Genomic DNA, 18756 nt, shown 5'->3' with positions numbered 1-18756 from the left:
CCGCCCCGCCCGGAGAGGTGCGGGACTGAGCATGCGCGCCGCGCCTCCGAGCCGCGTGAGACCCCGCGCGCGCTCGCACCCACCCCTCCCGCAGGCTCCCGCGTGCGACGCCCTGTGCATGTCGCCTGGAGCCTGGGCCGTCTCCCGGGCGGGGGTGGCGTCTACTTTCCGTGCCATCCACTCCTCGGGCACCGTGAGCTGAACCCATTTCTTTTATTTGTGGGCCTGGGTACCCCTCCCCGGCTCATCCTTGCAAGGCCCCTCCCTTTTGCCCTACTGCTCGGGACGCGTCCAGCTCCTACTCGCTGACCCGCAAGGGAACTCAGGGCCGAGGGCGATGCCAGGAAAGGACCTGGCCAGATCTGGGGGTGTTCATCCTTCCTCCCGCTTGCCCAGCCTCGGGGATCCCTGCAGCGTCCTTGGCACCATCCCCACGGGTGTGAGGACGAGAGTATCACCCGGGAGTTCCTGTGCCACCTCCTCCCAGCTGGCAGTTCTGCAGACACATCCACCCCTGAGCATCACTTTCAGCTCCCGGAGACAGGGAGGAGGACTGGGGGGAGGCACAGATGTAGTCCACAAAGAATCTCTGCTTGGCTACCACACCTATGTACCCCACAGTGAAAAATGAACACACCAATTCAAAGCAACACGATCATCTGCATTTTATTTGCATCTCTCTTTGCAAGTTGTTGATTTTCCACCCTGCTCTTTCCACCCGGGTTCCTTCAATCCCATCTTCCTCAAATTCCCCATGTTCAGGAAAAAAGAATGTTACTTGGTATTTGTGAAGGTGGACTCAGCTTTCTCAGCAGGCCTGCCCTATGCTCTCAGGGGAGGTCTTTATCCAAGGCTACAGCAACAGAGGGAATCATGACCATACCTTGACCACAGGGAAGGCTGGGTCTTTTCACAGGGCAGAACTGATTGGGGGGGGGGGTATAAGGTGAGCAGTATATTAGGCAGAGTTTGGAAAGGCTCGTCGAAGAGTGCAGGAGCTGGAGCCCAATCTCTGCCCTGGTGAGGTCAATCTCTCCAGGTCCTCAGAGGCGGGATGGGGTCCCTCCACCCACTACCACCGTCTCCCCAGTGATGTAGCTGGCGTCTTCAGAGCACAGGAAGGACACGATGCCTGCACAGTCATCCGGCTTGCCTATCCTGGGGAAGAAGGGCAGCAAGGGAGGGAGTAAAAATCAAACAGTCAGACCCTCTGACCTGGCCCACAGGGAATGAATTTGCTTAATCAAAAAGTATCGGGTGATTTATCAGGGCCGGTGTAGAAGCTTCCTGTCAGTCAAATAGAGTTAGCACGAAGATAAGCGGTCAAAATAAATACTGCACCCTGCAAAACCCACCACACATTATATTCAAATAATACAGAGACATCTTGTTTTTTCGACAACTCGGGACAGCAAAATCCTAAGTCATACGGATAAACTGGTGAGCAGCGATTTTATTTGTTTCGCATGTGTGTACGCTGTTCAAGTGTCAGGGAGTCTGTGAGACAGTACACGGTTTGTTCAAAATGGTTGCATGCGTACAGCTTCAACTCACGGGCAACTTTTTCAAGAATCTCTTCTTGTCTCTTAAAGTCAGGTTCATTTTGGGAGAATGTGCTAATTCTCGGTGTTTGTATCAGGGATTGGATAGTTAGGGGACGCCATGACCTAACTGCCGTAGAATGCTCTAAAGCTGGGTAGAGTGGGCACCTCACACCTAGAAGGCCTGCATTTGTGTGGTTCTCCACCCTAGCTGCACACTGTAATCGTCTAGGGGGCTTCACTTCCTCCCTCCACCACAGCACCGCCCCCCCGCCCCCCCCAAAAGATGCCTGGGTCCTACACTGGACCAGTTGAAAAAGAATCTCTGGGATTAGAGCCTACTGATTCTAATGCACATCCGAGACCCAGAAGCATGGGTGTAGACATTCACGGGGCCCCAGGATGAAATAAGTTGGCTTGTTAGTGAGTTGTGAACCAGGTGTGTAGCTCGTGCCTGACTTCAGAACAGCCTGGGGCGCACCTGAGGGGGTCTGGGATGTCTGGACCAGTAAAGAGTAGGCATTGCTGGAATGTGTCCTTCGGGGGACAAGACGGAGAAGTCAAAAGCTGGAGAGAGGCAGGGAAGTTAGAGGAAAAGAAGCCGGACAAAGGGGCTTGAACAGTCTGGCTAGCCCTGTGGGGAAGAGAGGAGTTTTCTTAGCAAGAGGAGTTTCGGGACTTAGTGAAGCTCTTCATTCCTTTTCTTTGGATTGTAGGATCATCAATCTGGGCTTCGGGAACATGCCGTTTTATTCAAGGGGAACTAAGAAAAAAGCAGGGTTTTGGTTTTGGTCTTGGTTCCTGGGCACCAGGGATGTCTAGAGCTGGAGGCCACGGCCGGGTGCAGAGAGGAGTCCGGGCTTCTCCCGGAGCAGTGCTCTGCTGAAACCCGGAGCCTCTGTGTTTGGTTTTTGCACATGCCATTGTAGCGAGGCGGTGTGCACGGACTTGTGAAGTGTGTGTCTGTGGCAGGAGAGAGCACGCTCATGTTGTCTATGGGACCAAAAGACGGCAAGCTGTGGGCTGTGTGAGGGACGAGAACTTTCGTCCTTGTCCTCCCTAACCCTCCCCGTGGACAGCCTTACCTTCTTATCTGCATGGTTTCTTTTATGCTCTCCTCCCTTGCCTTGTCCATCCACAACTGCAGGAAAAAGGGACATCTTTTTATGTGGCAGAAGAGGAGACAGAGGGACAGAGAGGGGAGAAAGTGCTGCTCTCATGTCAACTGAGAGGAATGCTGGAGAGAAGCCCCTTCCACTTCCTAGTCCTCAGTTCCCAGCCGCCCCCTGCCGCCCTCTGCTGTTTCATTCTTTGCAGGTCCTAGTGAGGTTGTTGCTGGGTCTCCCCAGTTCTCATCCACTTAAGGAGATGGAACCGTGTGAGCAGGGTCTGAAGTCCTGTCTCCACAGCACACCTGAAGAAAGGTGCCTGTAGGATCGGATGTGGACAGGTGGCTGGTGGGGGGGGGGGGGATGTTGAAAAGCCCGGGGCGGGGGGCAGAAGATACTAGGCTTCGCCGTCTAGGAAGATGCCCCTTTGGGGTCCCCGCGGTCCTCACCACTTGGCTGAAGCTAGTCTTAATGAGTCCTGGTGCGAGGCAGTTCACCCTAATGTTCCTTTGGTCCAGCTCTCTGGCCAGGTTCTTGGTGAGGCCAAGCAAGGCGGTTTTACTAACATTGTAGGGGCCCAGGCCCTGGGGAAGGGAGATAATGGGTTAGTGTCTGTTTCCAGTTCAGTTTTGGTTCTCATTGTAAGGCATAAAGGGTAGTCGATAATAGGGCATCTCCTCTAAAGAAGGGTGCCAGCTAGAAAACTGTCTTGGGGGGAAACCGCCCCCAGGTTAGGGTTTGTGGAAGTAAGACATCTATTTTGGGGGAAGGGGCTTGGTGGTGTGCACCTGTTAGGGTGACTGGGGGAGGGGAAAAATGCAGGATGGGGGCGGGGAATGGAAGGAGCAAAGAAGGGGGATCTTACAGGAAATGGAAGGTAGGCTCCTATGGAGGCCACAATCACCACTGAGCCGCCCCTGGAAAAAGAAGAGAGTGACCCTTTTCTAAAGGGAACCCTGACCCTCAGCCCACGTGAGGTCCACCGCACCCAGGCTCCCTCTCATTGTCTGTACCCTCGTTTCTCCATCTCTGGCACCACTGCCTTTGTCATGAGGGCTGTAGCCTTCACATTAATGTCCAGAATCTGAAACCGAGAGAGAAGGAGAGAGAGCATGAGGAAAGAGCTGGAGAAGGCAGGGCGAGGAGGACTCGCAGCAGGGTTCCTGGGACGTTTGTTGGGCCCCGGTGCAGACCTCAGAGACGGTTTACCTGGACCGACCTGACAAGTGCAGAAGCCAAGGCCCAGGGAGAAGCCCCTTTCACTGGCTTATTCAGCTAGAAAATGACACATGAGGTTCGGGTGAGAAAGAAAGGAACCTGGTCCCTCTTGTTTCCTAACCAGCTGAGCACGATTTGGCCTGTATTAGCAGGCCTGCTTTGGATTCGAGCTGGATATTCTCTGTTTCTTCCAACTAGGGAGAAGTTGGAATTGGGCTGGCCTCCTGGACGCACCCCAGCGTGGGCCATGCTGTTCAGGGAAAACGTGGCCTGACCTCAGGCACTTGGGGTGGTTCCAACATTTCTCTGGCTTCTGAGCTTAAGAAGTCAGATGCGTTTGGCCCTCCAGGGTGGACTGTCTGGCTGGCCATTTATTGGAAAGTGGGATCATGAGGGGGCACTTTTGGGGGAGCCGGGACATAGTCTCCAGTCAAAACACCACACCCATCACTTAAAACAAATGCATGATCCTCGTTTATATCGTTCTAGGCACTGGGGGGGTATCCACCCCCCCCCCGCCCTGCCCCGTGCCCCGCCAGGCCCACTTGTTATTTTGAAAATTTTAATCTTACAGAAAAGTCGAAATAGAAGTACGATGAATATCCAGATATCGTTTACCTGGATTCACCAATTATTCACATGTTGTCCCATATGTCTTATCTACATATCTGTATAGTTTTTTCTTCCTGAACCACTGAAGGTAAGTTGCAGCCATCACAATGTTCTATCAGGAAAACTTCAGCATTTTTTCCAAAGTATAAGGACATTCTTATGTACCACCATCCATTAACACACCAAGAAATTTAACATCGGTAATAATGATTTTACCTAATAGGCTGTCCCTAACAAAATTTCCCCCACTTGTCTCCCACGTGTCCTTATTTTAAAAATCCAGAGTTTAATCAAGGATCAGCCATTGAATTTATATTTGATGTGCTGTGACATTTTAAAAAATGCAAATTAAAAGGAAAATCACTTGGTTTAAAACTGATTTTCATGTGGTCTTTATTCAGACTGCTCATGAAAGATGTTTCTCTACTTTAAAGAATATCAATCAGGAACTGACTCACCGAAGCACGTTTGGCACTTTGGTCTTTATGTCTGTGAAACACTGATAAACAAACTATAATATTTTAGTATCCTTAAACTTCAGCGCTGAGAAGTTATTGATGACATCAGAGTGGAAAGCCAAACCAGGGGAGATCATAAAAAATTTAGCATTCCCAAATCATGTGGGAATATTAACCTCAGTAAACAAAGACAAATATTTTAATTAAGGCTTCATAATTAAAACCTGTAGATGTGTGAAATCTATCATAAATGTAATTATGCATGCTCACATAAAACCCCATATTCCACACTTGAATTTAGACATCTGGATCTCAGATTTCCCTGACATTGCAGTTAAGAAGAAGAGAGCACGGGTCTTTTTCAAAGGTTGTAAGTTATAAAGCGGTAACTTAGGTCATTTCGCTCAACTAGCAGCTATTAAAGTTTTCCAGCTAATGCGAAATCGTTCTTTTTTGGCTGCTGAAAAGGGGATGGGGGTTGTGTAGGCTTAAGTGTATTAGCTATTGGCAGATAGCTGCCAGGTCTCTGCTGGAAATACACCCGGAAGAAGGGCCTGGATGAGCATGTGGGGGGAGAGAGCTGGGGAGTGAAGCAGAAGAAGGCTAGGCAAGAGCAAATGGAAGAGCCAAACTGGGGAGAAGCAGAAATGAAAGGGGGGCAAGGAGAGAGGAAGCCACCCCCCACCTGCCCTTTACCAGGTGCATTCCAGGTGTGTGCAGATCGCAAGGATTCCTCACATTTCCACGGCACTTGACAAACGCATTCTAAAAGCAGCCTGAGTTTGTTCTGGCTGCTTTCTGAGGCCTGTCCCCTGCTCCTTTAATCCCCTCTCACCTTGTCCCACACCTCCTCCGTGACATCCATTAGGTTTCCAAAGAAAGGGCTGACGGCGGCGTTGGTGACCAGGATGTCAATGCCCCCGTGAAGGTTCACAGCCTAGAGAGAGGAGTAAGGTCTGAATTAGGACTGCAGGCCAGTCAGGGAGGTGCATTTATCAATGTGGATAACGAATTCCTTCTTAGGAATAAACTGTTGTCAAAATGACATCTCTTCTTGAAACATCTCTCTCCCCAGCTCCCCTAAGTTCTGCGGCTAAACATTTCGGGTCTAGTTTCTTTTGCAGGCTTTTCTTCCTGTCCCCCTTTCTAGGACTGTTGCTGACCTTTTACTTTTTATGCTTTCCCTTTTGGGGGAGCTCCTCTATTCTCATGACTTCGGGTCCCACCTTGAAATCCATTTCTAGACCCTTTCACTTTTCGCACCGAGTCCCAGCCCCTATTGTCCGAGTGCTTACTGTCCAGTTCTCCTTGACTGAGTTACCATGATCGAAAACTCAACCTGTCCACACCTACCTGCCTGGAGAAACTGTTTCATCTTATTTATCTATTCATATTTATTTTTTGGTAAAGATTTTATTTATTTATTTGGTAAAGATTTTATTTATTTATTTGGTAAAGATTTTATTTATTTATTTGAAAGGGAGAGAGCACGTGCGAGCGCGAGCATGGGGCGGGGGAGAGGCGGAGGGAAAGGGAGAGGGAGAATAAGACTCCCTGCTGAGCTGGGAGCCCACCATGAGGCTCAATCTCAGGACCCCGAGATCATGACCTGAGCTGAAGGCAGACGCTTAACAGACTGAGCCACCCAGGCGCCCTGAGAAACTGTTTTAGATAGACCAACAGAACGTCACCACTCGGAGGGGCCTTCAGATCACCGAGCCCAATGTCCTCATGGCGCAGGGGATGCCCATGGCGCAGCTGAGGCCCAGGGGAGTGAATTTCTCAGTAATGACATATGAGGCCTGGCTAAGGAACAGGAGGCTGCCGCTCACGGGGTCTTTGGGAGAGGCCAAGCGTTCTGCTCAGGGCACAAAGCTCATTCGTGGTGGCAACCTGAGGTCAGTCTCCCTTCTACCACAGAGCTAATTCTTAAAGAGTCCTCTGAAAGTGAGCTGGGGGTCACCATGAAACTGGCTACCCAGGAGCCACGGTGGGGAAGACACCAGCCTGGGCTTCGAGCGGTTTCCCACTCAATGATGACGTCATTTTCTCTCCCCTCCCCCTTTCTTGGCTTGGAGGCATGGAAGATTCAAGGCAGAAACTGAGATTTAAACCGGGGAAGCCGAGAAAGGCCACATCTCACCTCGCTAATAAATTGAAAGAGGGCGGCGAAGGCACGAGCCAGAGTGAGGAGTGGCCAAGCAGAACATGCCACCAATACGTGCCTCTGAAACCAGCCTATGCATTTGCCCAGAACAGGCGACTCTGACGCCTCGGGCGGGCAGCGCCGCACGGGCCCTCGGTCAACTCCATGCTTCATGATTTGGCGCACAGAGGGGTGTTATTAACAATGTGTACCATCTGCTAGCTCCCGTTTTAACTAATTATTCTTGCTAACTAGGTGCTAAGCTCAGTTGCTTCCACACTGCTTAAGGAAAGGCTTGGGCTGTCAACACGTAAGTTTAACAACATTTAAGATCCCGTAAGCTTTTAAAGCCAGCATCAATACTGTCCGGTGCTCTCTAAGTTTTGGTGTCCCGGCACAAGGCCCCAGTCACCCGCCTTGGCTCTGCGTGAGTCTCGCCGATGCACTTGTGTTGAGCAAAGTGCCCAGTAAGCTGGAAAGGGATGGGTGCTGTGCTCTGCAGGTGTGTGGCTGGGGGCAGGGAGCCTCGCGGCTCGGCGAGGGGAGAACTCCAGGTTTTGACCCAACAGAGAACCATAGAGGGTTCCTGAGAAAGGCACCATGACCACAGAGGTGTCTCCTAGGCCTGCTCACTACACTAAAGTGGTTAGGAGTTGGGTGCTCTGTTTTCTGATAGGTGTATTATTTAGAAAAAGTATATTCAAGTGGAGAAGCGGCTGGTCTGAATTCTGCTCGCCACGCCTTTGAGAAGCTTTGCAGCGCCACTGGAAGTGGAAGCCACTGGATAGTAACCATTCTTTTTATTTACTTATATTTTGAGAGAGAGAGAGCAAGCACGGGTGCTTCAGTGCGGGGGGGCAGAGGGAGAGAGAATCTTAAGCAGACTCCCCACTGAGCTCAGAGCCCCACTCAAGGCTCATTCTCACAACCCTGAGGCCATCACCTGAGCCAAAATCAAGTCTGCCACTTAACCGACTGAGCCACCTAAGTGCCCTGGATAGTAACCCTTCCTAACGAGCAGCTTTCCCCATTGTAGGGTAACAGCTGGCAACAGGCAGAACCCATCTCCAATAGCTAATAAGTATCCTCTCTGGTCATTCTCCACCCTGACACTGGCCATACAAATTACCTGAGAGTTGTGTGTGTGTTTCTTAATTTTATTTATTTATTTGTCATAGGGAGAGAGAGAGAGAGCACAAGCAGGGGGAGTGACAGGCGGAGGGAGAAGCAGACTCCTTGCTGAGCAGAGACTGACGCAGGGCTCGATCCCAGGATGCTGGGATCACGACCTGAGCTGAAGGCAGACGCTTAACCGACTGAGTCACCCAGGTGTCCCTGTGTGTGTGTTTTTAAAAATGTTATTTATTTATTTGAGAGAGAGCCTGGGGGGGAGGGTGCGTGAGCAGGGGGGAGGGGTAGTGGGAGAAGCAGACTCTCCCATGAGCAGGGAGCCCGATGTGGGACTTGATCCCAGGACCCTGGGATCACGCCCTGAGCCAAAGTCAGATGCTTAGGACTGAGCCACCCAGACGCTCCTGAGAGTTGTTTTGGACTGATCCCTCCTATTTCCCATTTCTTGACACTGGGTTAGGAAGAAAAAGATCTTGCTCGGTTCCCACTGAATGTTTCTTGGGTGTATCCATTCTGGTCCCACGGCCACTGCTTTAGACCTAAATGACAGAGACAGCGTCCTTGCTAACATCCTTGGCTCAGAGTCTTTTCTACTCTAATATATCCTCTTACCGGTGCCAGATTATCTTTTTCAAATATACCCATTTTCATCTTGCCCAAAACCTCACGTACTTACTTCCTCCAAGAACATGTAAACTTCTTTGGGAGGCTACGGAGGGCCCTGTCCCTTATCCTTCCCACCAGGCCATCATCCACCGGCACTCCGGAGCCTGTGCTCTCTGCTGTGGATTCACAGTGCTTCACTCTCCTCTTCAGTCCCTCCTTGGCCGGCTATTCATTTTTCAGGGTCACCTGGAACCTTGTTCCTCCATCTGTCTAGTCTCCCCCCTCCTGAAGGTCTAGCTCAAGCCCCACCTCTGAGCCAGGGCTGTAGGACAGGTTAAGTGGACCTGGTAGGGATGAGCGGTTGTTTCCCTGGCAGGATTTTGACATTAAGTTACTGGGCACATTTCAATTGGCTAGTCAGCAATTGGCCCAGGATTCCAGATGGCTCTCTTCACCCTCAGGATCAAGGTCCCAGTCTCGGGCTCTGTTCAGCAGCCAAGGCCAGACAAGGTAACTTTCTTTCTTTTTCTTTTTTTTTTTTTTAAAGATTTATTTATTTATTTTAAAGGGGGTGGGGACGGACAGAGGGAGAGGGAGAAAGAGAATCTTAAGCAGGCTCCATGCTCAGCATGGAGCCCTCGATCTCAGGACCCCGAGATCATGACCTGAGCTGAAATCAGGGCTTGGACGTTTAACCGACTGAGCCACCCTGGTGCCCCAAGGTGAATTTCTTAGACACACATTTGGCTCTCTCCAATGCACAGTTGGGCATCTGCCAAATGGTTCTCTTAAAACAGAAGGACTTTATCCTGTCTATCATACCACCGTTTACCACTGTTTAAGGTGCCCCTCTTCTATGATTAGCAACTTATTTCTTCCAGACTTCCAGTCTGTTATACTTTCCATCTAGGGTAGAGTCTCCCTTCTACTCCAGGAAATAAAGTGTGTGTCTTGAGCCTGAGGGAGAGCAGCCTCCTTTGCCAGATACTCATATTTTCTTGTGTCGCTGGGAGGCTGGTGCTAAGTACCAACTCTGACACTGGCTTTGACACTTTCTTTGAGCCTGACGTCCAAGTGGGCACGAAAGGCCTGACCCGATGGTAATGAAGAAATGCCTGGTGGGCTGTAGTCAGCTTGGCGGGTCTGGATTGACTGACAGCTCTCTCTCTAACTGGCTGTGGGACCTCGGGATGCTGCTCCAGCTTTCGGAGCAGAATGTTTCGAATGTTCCAAAACCAGGAGAATAGTCCTTGCCATGCTTGGGTTGTTGTCAGGTTTAGAGAGAACCCGTGAAGGCTCTGGACAAAGTGAACGGCACACAGTAGGTGGTTGAAACATGGTGGGCTGCCTCCTGGAAGAGGTTCCCAGGGACTCGACTCTACAAGCTAAAGATTATTAGCGCGTGGGTGGACACATCTATTTTGCAATTGCATTTACCCTTCTCATCTGCCCAATCAGATTGGAAACTACTGGAGAACCAGGGCCAGCTGTTTTCCTGGGTGACCCAAGGGGTGATGCAGGGTTGAAGCATTAGAGTGGTTTTGGATGCTCTGACTGGGATAGGATGATTCTGAGAGACATCATAGAAAGGCACACAATAAAAACGTGCTGGCGGACTGGTATGCAGAACGTCCGGTTATGTTTTAGTTAATAGTGCTGGATTGCGTCACATCAGTGTTGTCTAGGAAAGTAGGGACGGAGGCTCCCTTCCGCCACCTCCTGGCTCTGTGCCCATACCCTTGTTGCTCACCGTGGCCACCAACCGCTCCCGGTCCTCGGCCTTCCCCACGTGGCACACGGTGCCCGACACGCTCAGCCCCTCCCCCTGCAGCGCGGCCACTGCCCGGTCCACGTTCTGCTGCTTCCGGCTGCTGACGACGACGTGGGCCCCATCCCGGGCCAGGCGCCGGGCGATGGCGAAGCCGATCCTGCGGCAGAGAGAGGTGCCTGTCAATGCCAGGTCAGGGGAAATGGCTGAGATGGGTTCCGGAGTCGGAATGCCCAGGTCTGAATTCCAGCTCTCCCTCTGTAGGACCTCCTGTCTGCGTTATGTGTGTAAAAAAGCCATTACCATACAGATGGACATGCTTAGCGTGTTGTTAGCACCCATTTACTTATTTTTCCTAGGGTTCTGGCCCTCAAGCTAGGTTCTCAGGAACTGGCATTACCTTCCACAGGCATCCCCACAGTGACAGCCCCACACCCTGTAGGGACTGAGGGGAGAGAAATGACTTAGGGGTGTGGCAACAGCCACCTGCATGATTGGAAGGCCTCACTTGAAAGAGCCCCTGTCCCCAGATACCTCCCTTACTAGTCTACACCATCTCAAAATTCAGTTGTTAAATTATGTTCGGGGGTGCAGGTGAAAGGGTGGGTCTCCAGTAAAAATGTCAGTTTTTTACATTACTCCCCTGGGAGTAAGGGTTCCACGCTTTGCAGTTGTTAGCCGTTAGCATTTCGCATACATTTGTATTTTAGATTTGTGTAGTGCGGGCACCTAGCAAAGTCCTGTGGGGATGAGAAACGGATAGACAAGAGCGGTGGGGAGAAACAGGTCGGGCAAGGGCAAAATGTACTGAGCTAAACAAAAACCTGGACACATGGGTCTTGGGTCCCGTCCAGATAAGGGGCGCCAGATGGGGTGTCTGGAACATTTCCACAGCCGATGGAGGCCGTGGGATAGGATTTTTGAAATCTGGACTGGCTTGGGATTTCTGGTGTTTGGTCTTCCCAGACTCTAGGTGGGGCCGCTTGACTGGGGCAGCCCAGAGCCCTGGGCGGCTGAAGTGGCGCCATTGAGCCAGGGGCAGCAGGGACAGGAGACTGGCAGAAATGAGGCCAAGGCAAGAGGATTCGGAGGTGCTGCAGGCCGGCCACGTGGTTCCTTTCTTCGGGGGTCAGACGTTGCCCGGGAGTGAGGTCTGAGGTCTAAGGACGCCGGCCGGACGCAAAGGTCAAGGGGTTAGTACATGTTCCAGATAGCGTGGGCCTCAGAGACTCCGGCCCCGGCACTCACCCGTCGGTGGAGGCCGTCACTAGAGCCACCTTATTGGCGAGCGGGTCCCGGCGCGCCATCCCGGAGCTGGCCATCCGCACCGATCTCCACGCCCGGGCGCGGCAGGCCAACAACAGCGCCGCCTTCCGCATGGCGCCACCTCGCTGTGCTCCTAGGGGAGGTAACAACCCGGGAAGGACGAGGAACCAGGAGCTGGTCTCCTCTTCGCCCGGCTCCGCCCCTCCGTCCGCCCCTCGATCTCCGCCCCGCCCCCTGCCCCCGTCCGCGCCAGCCCAGGGGCTGGGCGGCTAGTCCGGCTGGGTGCCGGCCTCTCGCTCCGGGAGCGGGCTGTGGCCGCGGGGCGCCCCCTGCCGGCGGACGGCCCGCCGCGCCCCGCGGTCCTGGGCTTCGCCCCGGCAGACTTGGAACTGTGCGGTCCCCCTCCCTCCCCGGGTTTCTTTGCCCGAACCCAGAGACTTCCCCGCCCTCGGCAACGTCCCGCCGCTTGACCCTGCTATTTTTCGGGGTGGGGGAGCTTTGAGTTGGTTGCTTTTTCTTCCCAGAACGTCAAGATGGACCTCCATCTCCAGGAAAGTCTGGGTCTACATAGGTGATAGCTCACAAGAGGGCAAATGTTTTGAGATTGCTCATGGAAGTGAGACCTGTGGTCCCCGCGGAGTCACCAGGTGAGGGTCTCAGGTGAGGGCGGAGGAGCCTGGGAGAGAGATGTGATGAGGGGGAGCCGCGGGGCTAGGTCTGTCACGGCCCTTCTCACTGGCTCAGGGTCTCCTCCATCCTCACAGGCCTGGAGGGCGAACTCTGATCACTATGGTAACCAGTGCGCAGGGAAAAAGATCCTGACTGCACAAGACTTCTGGAACCCTCCACCCCAAGAGGACTGCCCCGTTGTACAGGGCCTGAGTGGTAGCAAGAGGTGAGAGGGTCTCCCAGCCAGTGGTGGAAACACAAACTCAGGGGTACTCAATTCTCCATAATCACATGTCCCCAGGTCTTAGCCTCCATCCCGGTTCAATAAATATTTATTGAATGTAAAAGCGCTTTATAAACTGGAAACTTCTAAACACATAGTAATTATTGCCACTGTAGACTTACTATTATCGTTGCTACAGGCCAGGCTCTTCATCTGTAAACAGAGGACAGTGGGGGAAATGGTGAATCAGGTCCTCTCGAGCTATAAATTCTGTGTCCAAGACTTCACCCTACACTTCTGCCGAGCAGGCTGAAATGATCTCCCTTCTAGGTTTCTGGGAGAATTAATAAATCTGGATGGCTTATGGGACACCGCAGAAAGGCCCCAACAGACCCAAGTGTCAGTGGCTGAGTTGGTTTAGCCCAGTGCCCTCCAAATGCCAGGCTGAGCAGTGGGGGTGCTGGTCGATGGCAAAGTTGGCACTCATTCCAGGCGAACTGAGACAGAGAAAGACGAAAGGGTGAGTTTCAAAAAGCTAAGCTTGTTTAACTTGACAGTTCTTTATTCGGGGATATGCTTTTGCTCTTTTTTTTTTTTTTTTCTTTTTTTGGGTGTTAGTCTTTTTGTTAAGAAAAGATGATGAAAGCAGATGGGTAGTTTGAGAAAAGTGTTCTTAGTTGGTGAAATCACCAGTCTGGCAACTCTATGTCAGTCCTTACAATGAGCGGAGAGAGAATCCTGGTCTGTGAAATTCAGTTCGGGAAGTCGCTGTTTAATAGAATTCATACTTGCTAGAGATTTAGTCTATGTGTAGCTCTGCAGAGCCGCGAGAAAAGGATTTCTGTGCTCAACAGGGGATGTATGGATACAAGTGGTCTGTCGGGCGTGCACTGGGTTTATAGCGTATTCCTCAAGCAAGGCGCTACAGCCGCAGTGCTCAGCTCTGGTACTCAGCACATCCTGACGAGATAAGAGAGTTCAAGTCTAATTTTCCCCATGTCCGGGGAAACCTGACTCTCTGACTGGTGCCCCTCAGTCTGAACCTCATGAATTATTGACAACAGAGGCTGGATAGCATGACACTCCTCTTCCTCCTCCCCTGTTCAGAGCTAATGCACTGTGGGAACCCTTCCCAGTGCTCTCCACCTGTGGGTGTGGGGAGAGTGTCGTAGGATTGGAGCTCACGTTCTCAGGGCTTTGGGTTCACAGGGACAGGCCTCCAGGGCAAATCTGATCTCTCTTCATCTCCTGCCCAGAGGTGGGCAGCCAGATGGGGGGGGGGAGGCTGAGGTTGGGGGAGGAGGAGGGAGCCCACACCTCAAAGAGCAAAGGGTTCTGAAAAAAGGAAATTCTGGCCTGGGAGCCTAGTGAAGATCACATGGCCCCTCCTCGCCTGGGCAGGGTTGATATTTGGTCTCCAGCACCATTTCTTTGGAGAGAGCAAGGGGACATTAGGGAGGGGATCTGTGGACAGGAGAAGGTAGAGGGAAGGCAAGGGGTGTGGGTGTCTCTAGCTCCTACTCTTCACCAAGCTGGTTTGTTGGAGACTGGGGGGGGATGGGGGGTGAGGGAGGGTAAGGAAATCTTTGGGGGAAATGTGTGGCTGTGTAGGCGTCTCTTTGAAACGGGGAACATTAATAGGCAATGGGATGGCTCTTGTATGTATGGAGGCGGTACCATCTGCAGATCCTGAGGAAATGCCTTCCTGTTGGGGGGACACTCCCATCTTCCTTGAGGTGGACAGTCACCTGGGATGGCATTTAAATCTTGCATTTTGCAATAATCATCCTAGGTTGGTCATTGACACAAGTCTGGACTGGGCAGCGTGGGAGGGCTGTGGGATAACAGCGACCTTTACTGAACGCCTACTTATTAAATGTGGCAAGGGGTTGGTGCTTTTTATACATTTTATTGAATATTTCTAATCTGCTGAAGCATTTTTATCCCCGCATGTGAAATCAGAGTGAGTCATGACACTCTGACCTGCTGTGTATGTTGAATAGCTATGCTTCGTTTTTCTGACGTTGTTGGGGAATGACAGTTTTCATAGAAATTAATTTTCTCTGAACTGGAATTTTCCTTTCAGCACTGTTGTTTTAATCATTAAATACCTAGTCTTTAAATTATACAAATAACACATGTTCATGATTTTATTTATTTATTTATTTTTTTTTTTAAAGATTTTATTTATTTATTCGACAGAGATAGAGACAGCCAGCGAGAGAGGGAACACAAGCAGGGGGAGTGGGAGAGGAAGAAGCAGGCTCCTAGCGGAGGAGGAGCCTGACGTGGGGCTCGATCCCATAACGCCGGGATCACGCCCTGAGCCGAAGGCAGACGCTTAACGACTGAGCCACCCGGGCGCCCCCATGTTCATGATTTTAAAAAGAAACAGAAGGTTTTAAAGTGAAAAGTAAAAAGGTAACTCTTCCTTATGCTGCTTCTATCTGCTCCCCAGGTAACTCCTGGTCTGGTATATTCTTCTAGAAGTTTCCTATGCATTACATGCATTTTTCCCTTAAAAATGTTTCCCACAAATGGAAGAACACTATTCATACTGTCCTTCAAACTGCTTGTTTCCTTCCTTTCTCCCCTTTTCTCCTTTATTTCTTTCATTTCTTAAAATACATTCTTAGAAAATGTTCTGAGTGGTACACAATTATTCTCTCTCTCCCTTTTAAAAATAGCTGTACAGTATTCCATTGTGTGGATATTCCATAATTTATTTAGCCAGTCTCCTAGTGATGAACATTTAAGTCCCTTCCAGTGTTTTGCTATTTCAAACAGAGCTACAGTGTACAAGCTTGGGTGTATATATGTTTTGTGTTTGGTGCAAGTACATTTGTACCGTGGGTCAAATGTTTTCAATTGATGGCTATGGTCAAATTACCTTGAAAAAGGTTTGACCAGTTCTGATGGATTTGTTTTCTTCAAGTGGGTTTTCCTGTTGTCCTAACCTCTGCTACGTGGTACATAGAATGGTTTAAACTTTGGTCGACGGCAGAAGCTTGGTAAGAGTGGTGACACAGTGTGGCCTTGGTGGCTGGGAGCCTGTGGAGGTTGCTGGGTCCTGCTGACCTGCAGGCTGCACGCTTGATGGGTACTCACTTCCGCCCACGTTCGCTCTCGAAGGCGCCAGCCCTGTGATGCCAGATCTTAGGATTTTTTATTTATTTATTTATTTATTTATTATTATTATTATTTTTAAAGATTTTATTTATTTATTCGACAGAGACAGACAGCCAGCGAGAGAGGGAACACAAGCAGGGGGAGTGGGAGAGGAAGAAGCAGGCTCATAGCGGAGGAGCCTGATGTGGGGCTCGATCCCACAACGCTGGGATCACGCCCTGAGCCGAAGGCAGACGCCTAACCGCTGTGCCACCCAGGTGCCCCAGATCTTAGGATTTTTTAAACCGAAGGTAGAGATCTGGATTTTCATATGAACTCTTTGATTTTTGAATGTAGGCAACTAATTTACTTAAAAAAAAAAAAAAAAAAGCAAAAACATCCCCTCCCCAAAAAAGCACCCCCAAAACAAAACCCAAAACTAAAGCAGCGAACATATCTGTCAGTGACAGAGACTGACACGTCTCTGGTCATTCAAATGCAGTGGCTTGCTTGGGGCGCCCGGCTGGCTCAGTCCGCAGAGCACGTGACTCTTGATCTCAGGTGTGAGTTCAAGCCCTATGTTGGGTGTCAAGTTGACAGAAGACAAAACAAACTAAGGAAAAGTAGAAATGCAATGGCTTATTCATTTTGTGAGATACTGACCTGTCTAGAAGCTCCTAACTCTATTGTATAGCTTATTGAGTTTCTGGTTTTTCAATTTTTGTCCCCGATTGCCCTGTATTTAGGTCGCTGTTCATGAACACCATTTAGTTTCATGCATCCAGTCTTTGTACAGGCCCTTTTCAGGAGCTCCAGGCAGCAGTAGATAGAAGGTTCTTATAAGACAGGCATTGGCTTCTCTTTTCCCTCACGCCCAGGATTGCTTTTGCCACTTTATTAAGAACGGGTGGCGGTGGTGGTGGGGTGTTCCCCAGTCTATTTTCAGGTAGCAGTTGGCCCCATCTTGGGCTTCAGTGCTCTCTGCTACTGGTCCCTTCTGGCAACTCCAGGATCCTAGCTTTCTTGTGGTTTCCACGTGGATGCTGAGTTGCAGGCTTTGGGGCAGGGACAAGATGAGGAAGGCCACTCTTCCCCAGCTGCCTCATTCTTTATTCCTCACGATCCCATCACGCCAAGAAATTCTCAGAGGAATTGGGGGTAGCGTGAATTACAATATAGAGGGAGAGATCCCCCCAAAGGGATGCCAAATATGACTTCCTCTTGGGTCCCTTATAGGCACAAATTCCCTGTTTTCAAAATTGTGGTTTCCCCCTTTTCTCCCACAGAGACAGTCCTTATAAGATGCAGGTGTGGAGATGCAGAAAACAGCTCAGATCTTCCTTCTAGAAAGGACTGGTGCTGGCTCCTGGGAGGCTGATTAGCGGCCAGCCGTCAGCCGCCAGTTAACTCCTTCTCAGGCTGGCCCCAGTCACTGATTAGCAGGGCAGCGGAACAAGGACCTTCCTGTTTGTGCCCAACACGGGGCTCCTCTAACACACCGTCTTTGCTTTAGAGCTTCCTGTTGGGCTGGCCTTATTGTCAGATGTGCTCACGTCCAACAGCTCTTCCTCCTCGGTGCTTCTTTCTCCCTCTCCTTTTGCAGGTGTTACTCCCACTCAACCCTTTTGACTCCTGACTCCAACCAGGCATTTGCTTCACCGAGGACTCACTGGCAGCCTCTTTTGTTACCAAAACCCAAGTGTGGCTGCTTGGCATTCGAAAGCCATACTCTAGAGACAAGTGTCGGTTGGGAGGGAAAGTTTGCTTTATTTAGGAAGCGGATAACCCGAGAAGATGGCGGACTAGTGTCCAAAGACCATCTCCAAAGTCCTGGACCAAATAGGGTTTTTCAGGGGGAAGCACCGGGAAGTGGTGAGGGTCCACACGCTGGGGAAGCAGTCATGTAGCAGTTCATTATTCTTGATATGATCGCAAGCAGACTTGCTAGCATCAGGGGAAGCCTAGTTTCTAGTGTGGTCAAGCTTGATCTTCTTAGAATATCTGGTTCCTTATTTCCTCACAGTCGGTATTCTGTTGACATCCCAGAGAAGCTATAATTAGTTCAGCCATCAGCTAGAGGGCACAGATCAAGGGCTAAAGGTCTTTCGCCTTGAAGCACAGTTAACAGTTTCTTCAGAATCTTTCCAATGCAACAACAGGAGCTCTTCTCCCAGAGGATCTGGCCTTGCTTGGAATCAGAGCCTCGGAGAAGTCTGAAGCAAGAGTCTCCTGAAGCTATTAACTCCTGCTAGTTTGACTTATTTGTCGGGGGGGCATTGGTGGAAAATTGCAGGGTGGGCTTTGGCTGGCTCCGGCCGGCACGATAGTGCAAGTCTGGTTCTGGAACTCCACGTGTTTCCCGTGAGATCTCCCTGGCAGGGTGAGACGAGCACATGTCCCCTTGCCTCTCCTGAGGTATTCCGTTTTCCTGTGAGGAACTGAACACACACACACACACACACACATCCTTCCAAGGACCAGCAGCCATTCTCAGGGACAATGCTACCCAAAGCTACATTAAGAAAGAGAGCCGTGTCCCCAGAGGTGCCAGCCTGCCCTCTCTGGAGATAACATTTGACATTATTATGCAAAGCAGTTTCAGTTCCTTTACCTTGCTGTCAGAACAGTGTACGAGGCCTGTGCTATGAAGGGAATAAGCCCCGTCACAAGCCTTGCCAAAGGACCCAGCAGTCTGCTTCTGAGGGCTTTCTCCTTTGTTGGGCCAGATCAAATTCTTTTTTTTTTTTTTTTTGAAGATTTTATTTATTTATTTGACAGAGATAGAGAGCCAGCGAGAGAGGGAACACAGGCAGGGGGAGTGGGAGAGGAAGAAGCAGGCTCCCAGCGGAGGAGCCTGACATGGGGCTCGATCCCAGAACGCCGGGATCACGCCCTGAGCCG

At 50.7% G+C, this 18756-nt stretch overlaps 1 protein-coding gene and 1 long non-coding RNA gene across 6 annotated transcripts; one reads left to right on the top strand and one right to left on the bottom strand.

The window, feature by feature from the left end:
* Positions 1-640: 640 nt before the first annotated feature.
* LOC113246025 (dehydrogenase/reductase SDR family member 4) lies at positions 641-12056 on the bottom strand. Of its 3 annotated transcripts, XM_026486445.4 has the most exons (8): positions 11838-12056; positions 10572-10749; positions 5774-5875; positions 3664-3734; positions 3516-3567; positions 3100-3234; positions 2627-2682; positions 641-1158 (listed from the first exon to the last, which is right to left on the bottom strand). In XM_026486445.4, exons 1-8 carry the CDS (start codon positions 11966-11968, stop codon positions 1044-1046), a joined length of 840 nt encoding a protein of 279 aa, XP_026342230.2. In that variant the 5' UTR covers positions 11969-12056; the 3' UTR covers positions 641-1043. The 3 variants fall into 3 exon arrangements, with proteins under 3 accessions (XP_026342230.2, XP_026342231.2, XP_057162387.1); XM_026486446.4 differs by lacking the exon at positions 3100-3234; XM_057306404.1 differs by having other exon boundaries at positions 641-3234.
* Positions 9284-14879, top strand: LOC113246027 (uncharacterized). Of its 3 annotated transcripts, none has more exons than XR_008957187.1 (4): positions 9284-9331; positions 11556-11782; positions 12380-12502; positions 12620-14879. It is a non-coding gene; the product is annotated as an uncharacterized LOC113246027 (long non-coding RNA). The 3 variants fall into 3 exon arrangements; XR_003312857.4 differs by lacking the exon at positions 9284-9331 and adding an exon at positions 10368-10781; XR_003312858.4 differs by lacking the exon at positions 9284-9331 and adding an exon at positions 10368-10826.
* The last annotated feature ends 3877 nt before the right edge of the window (positions 14880-18756 follow it).

The sequence above is a fragment of the Ursus arctos genome, unplaced genomic scaffold (assembly GCF_023065955.2).
Source record: "Ursus arctos isolate Adak ecotype North America unplaced genomic scaffold, UrsArc2.0 scaffold_37, whole genome shotgun sequence".
NCBI classification, from domain to species: domain Eukaryota; kingdom Metazoa; phylum Chordata; class Mammalia; order Carnivora; family Ursidae; genus Ursus; species Ursus arctos.
This window is presented reverse-complemented; position numbering and strand designations above follow the sequence as displayed.

Bases quoted from the DNA above. Each gene is read 5' to 3' on its own strand.
- LOC113246025 (XM_057306404.1), bottom strand. From the start codon at position 11,968: ATGCGGAAGGCGGCGCTGTTGTTGGCCTGCCGCGCCCGGGCGTGGAGA. The intron at 5,876-10,571 runs GTGAGCAACAAG...TCCTCTCTCTAG, and splicing joins GGGAGCGGTTGGTGGCCACG to GCTGTGAACCTTCACGGGGG. The intron at 3,568-3,663 runs GTACAGACAATG...TTCTTTTTCCAG, and splicing joins CCAGAGATGGAGAAACGAGG to GGGCGGCTCAGTGGTGATTG.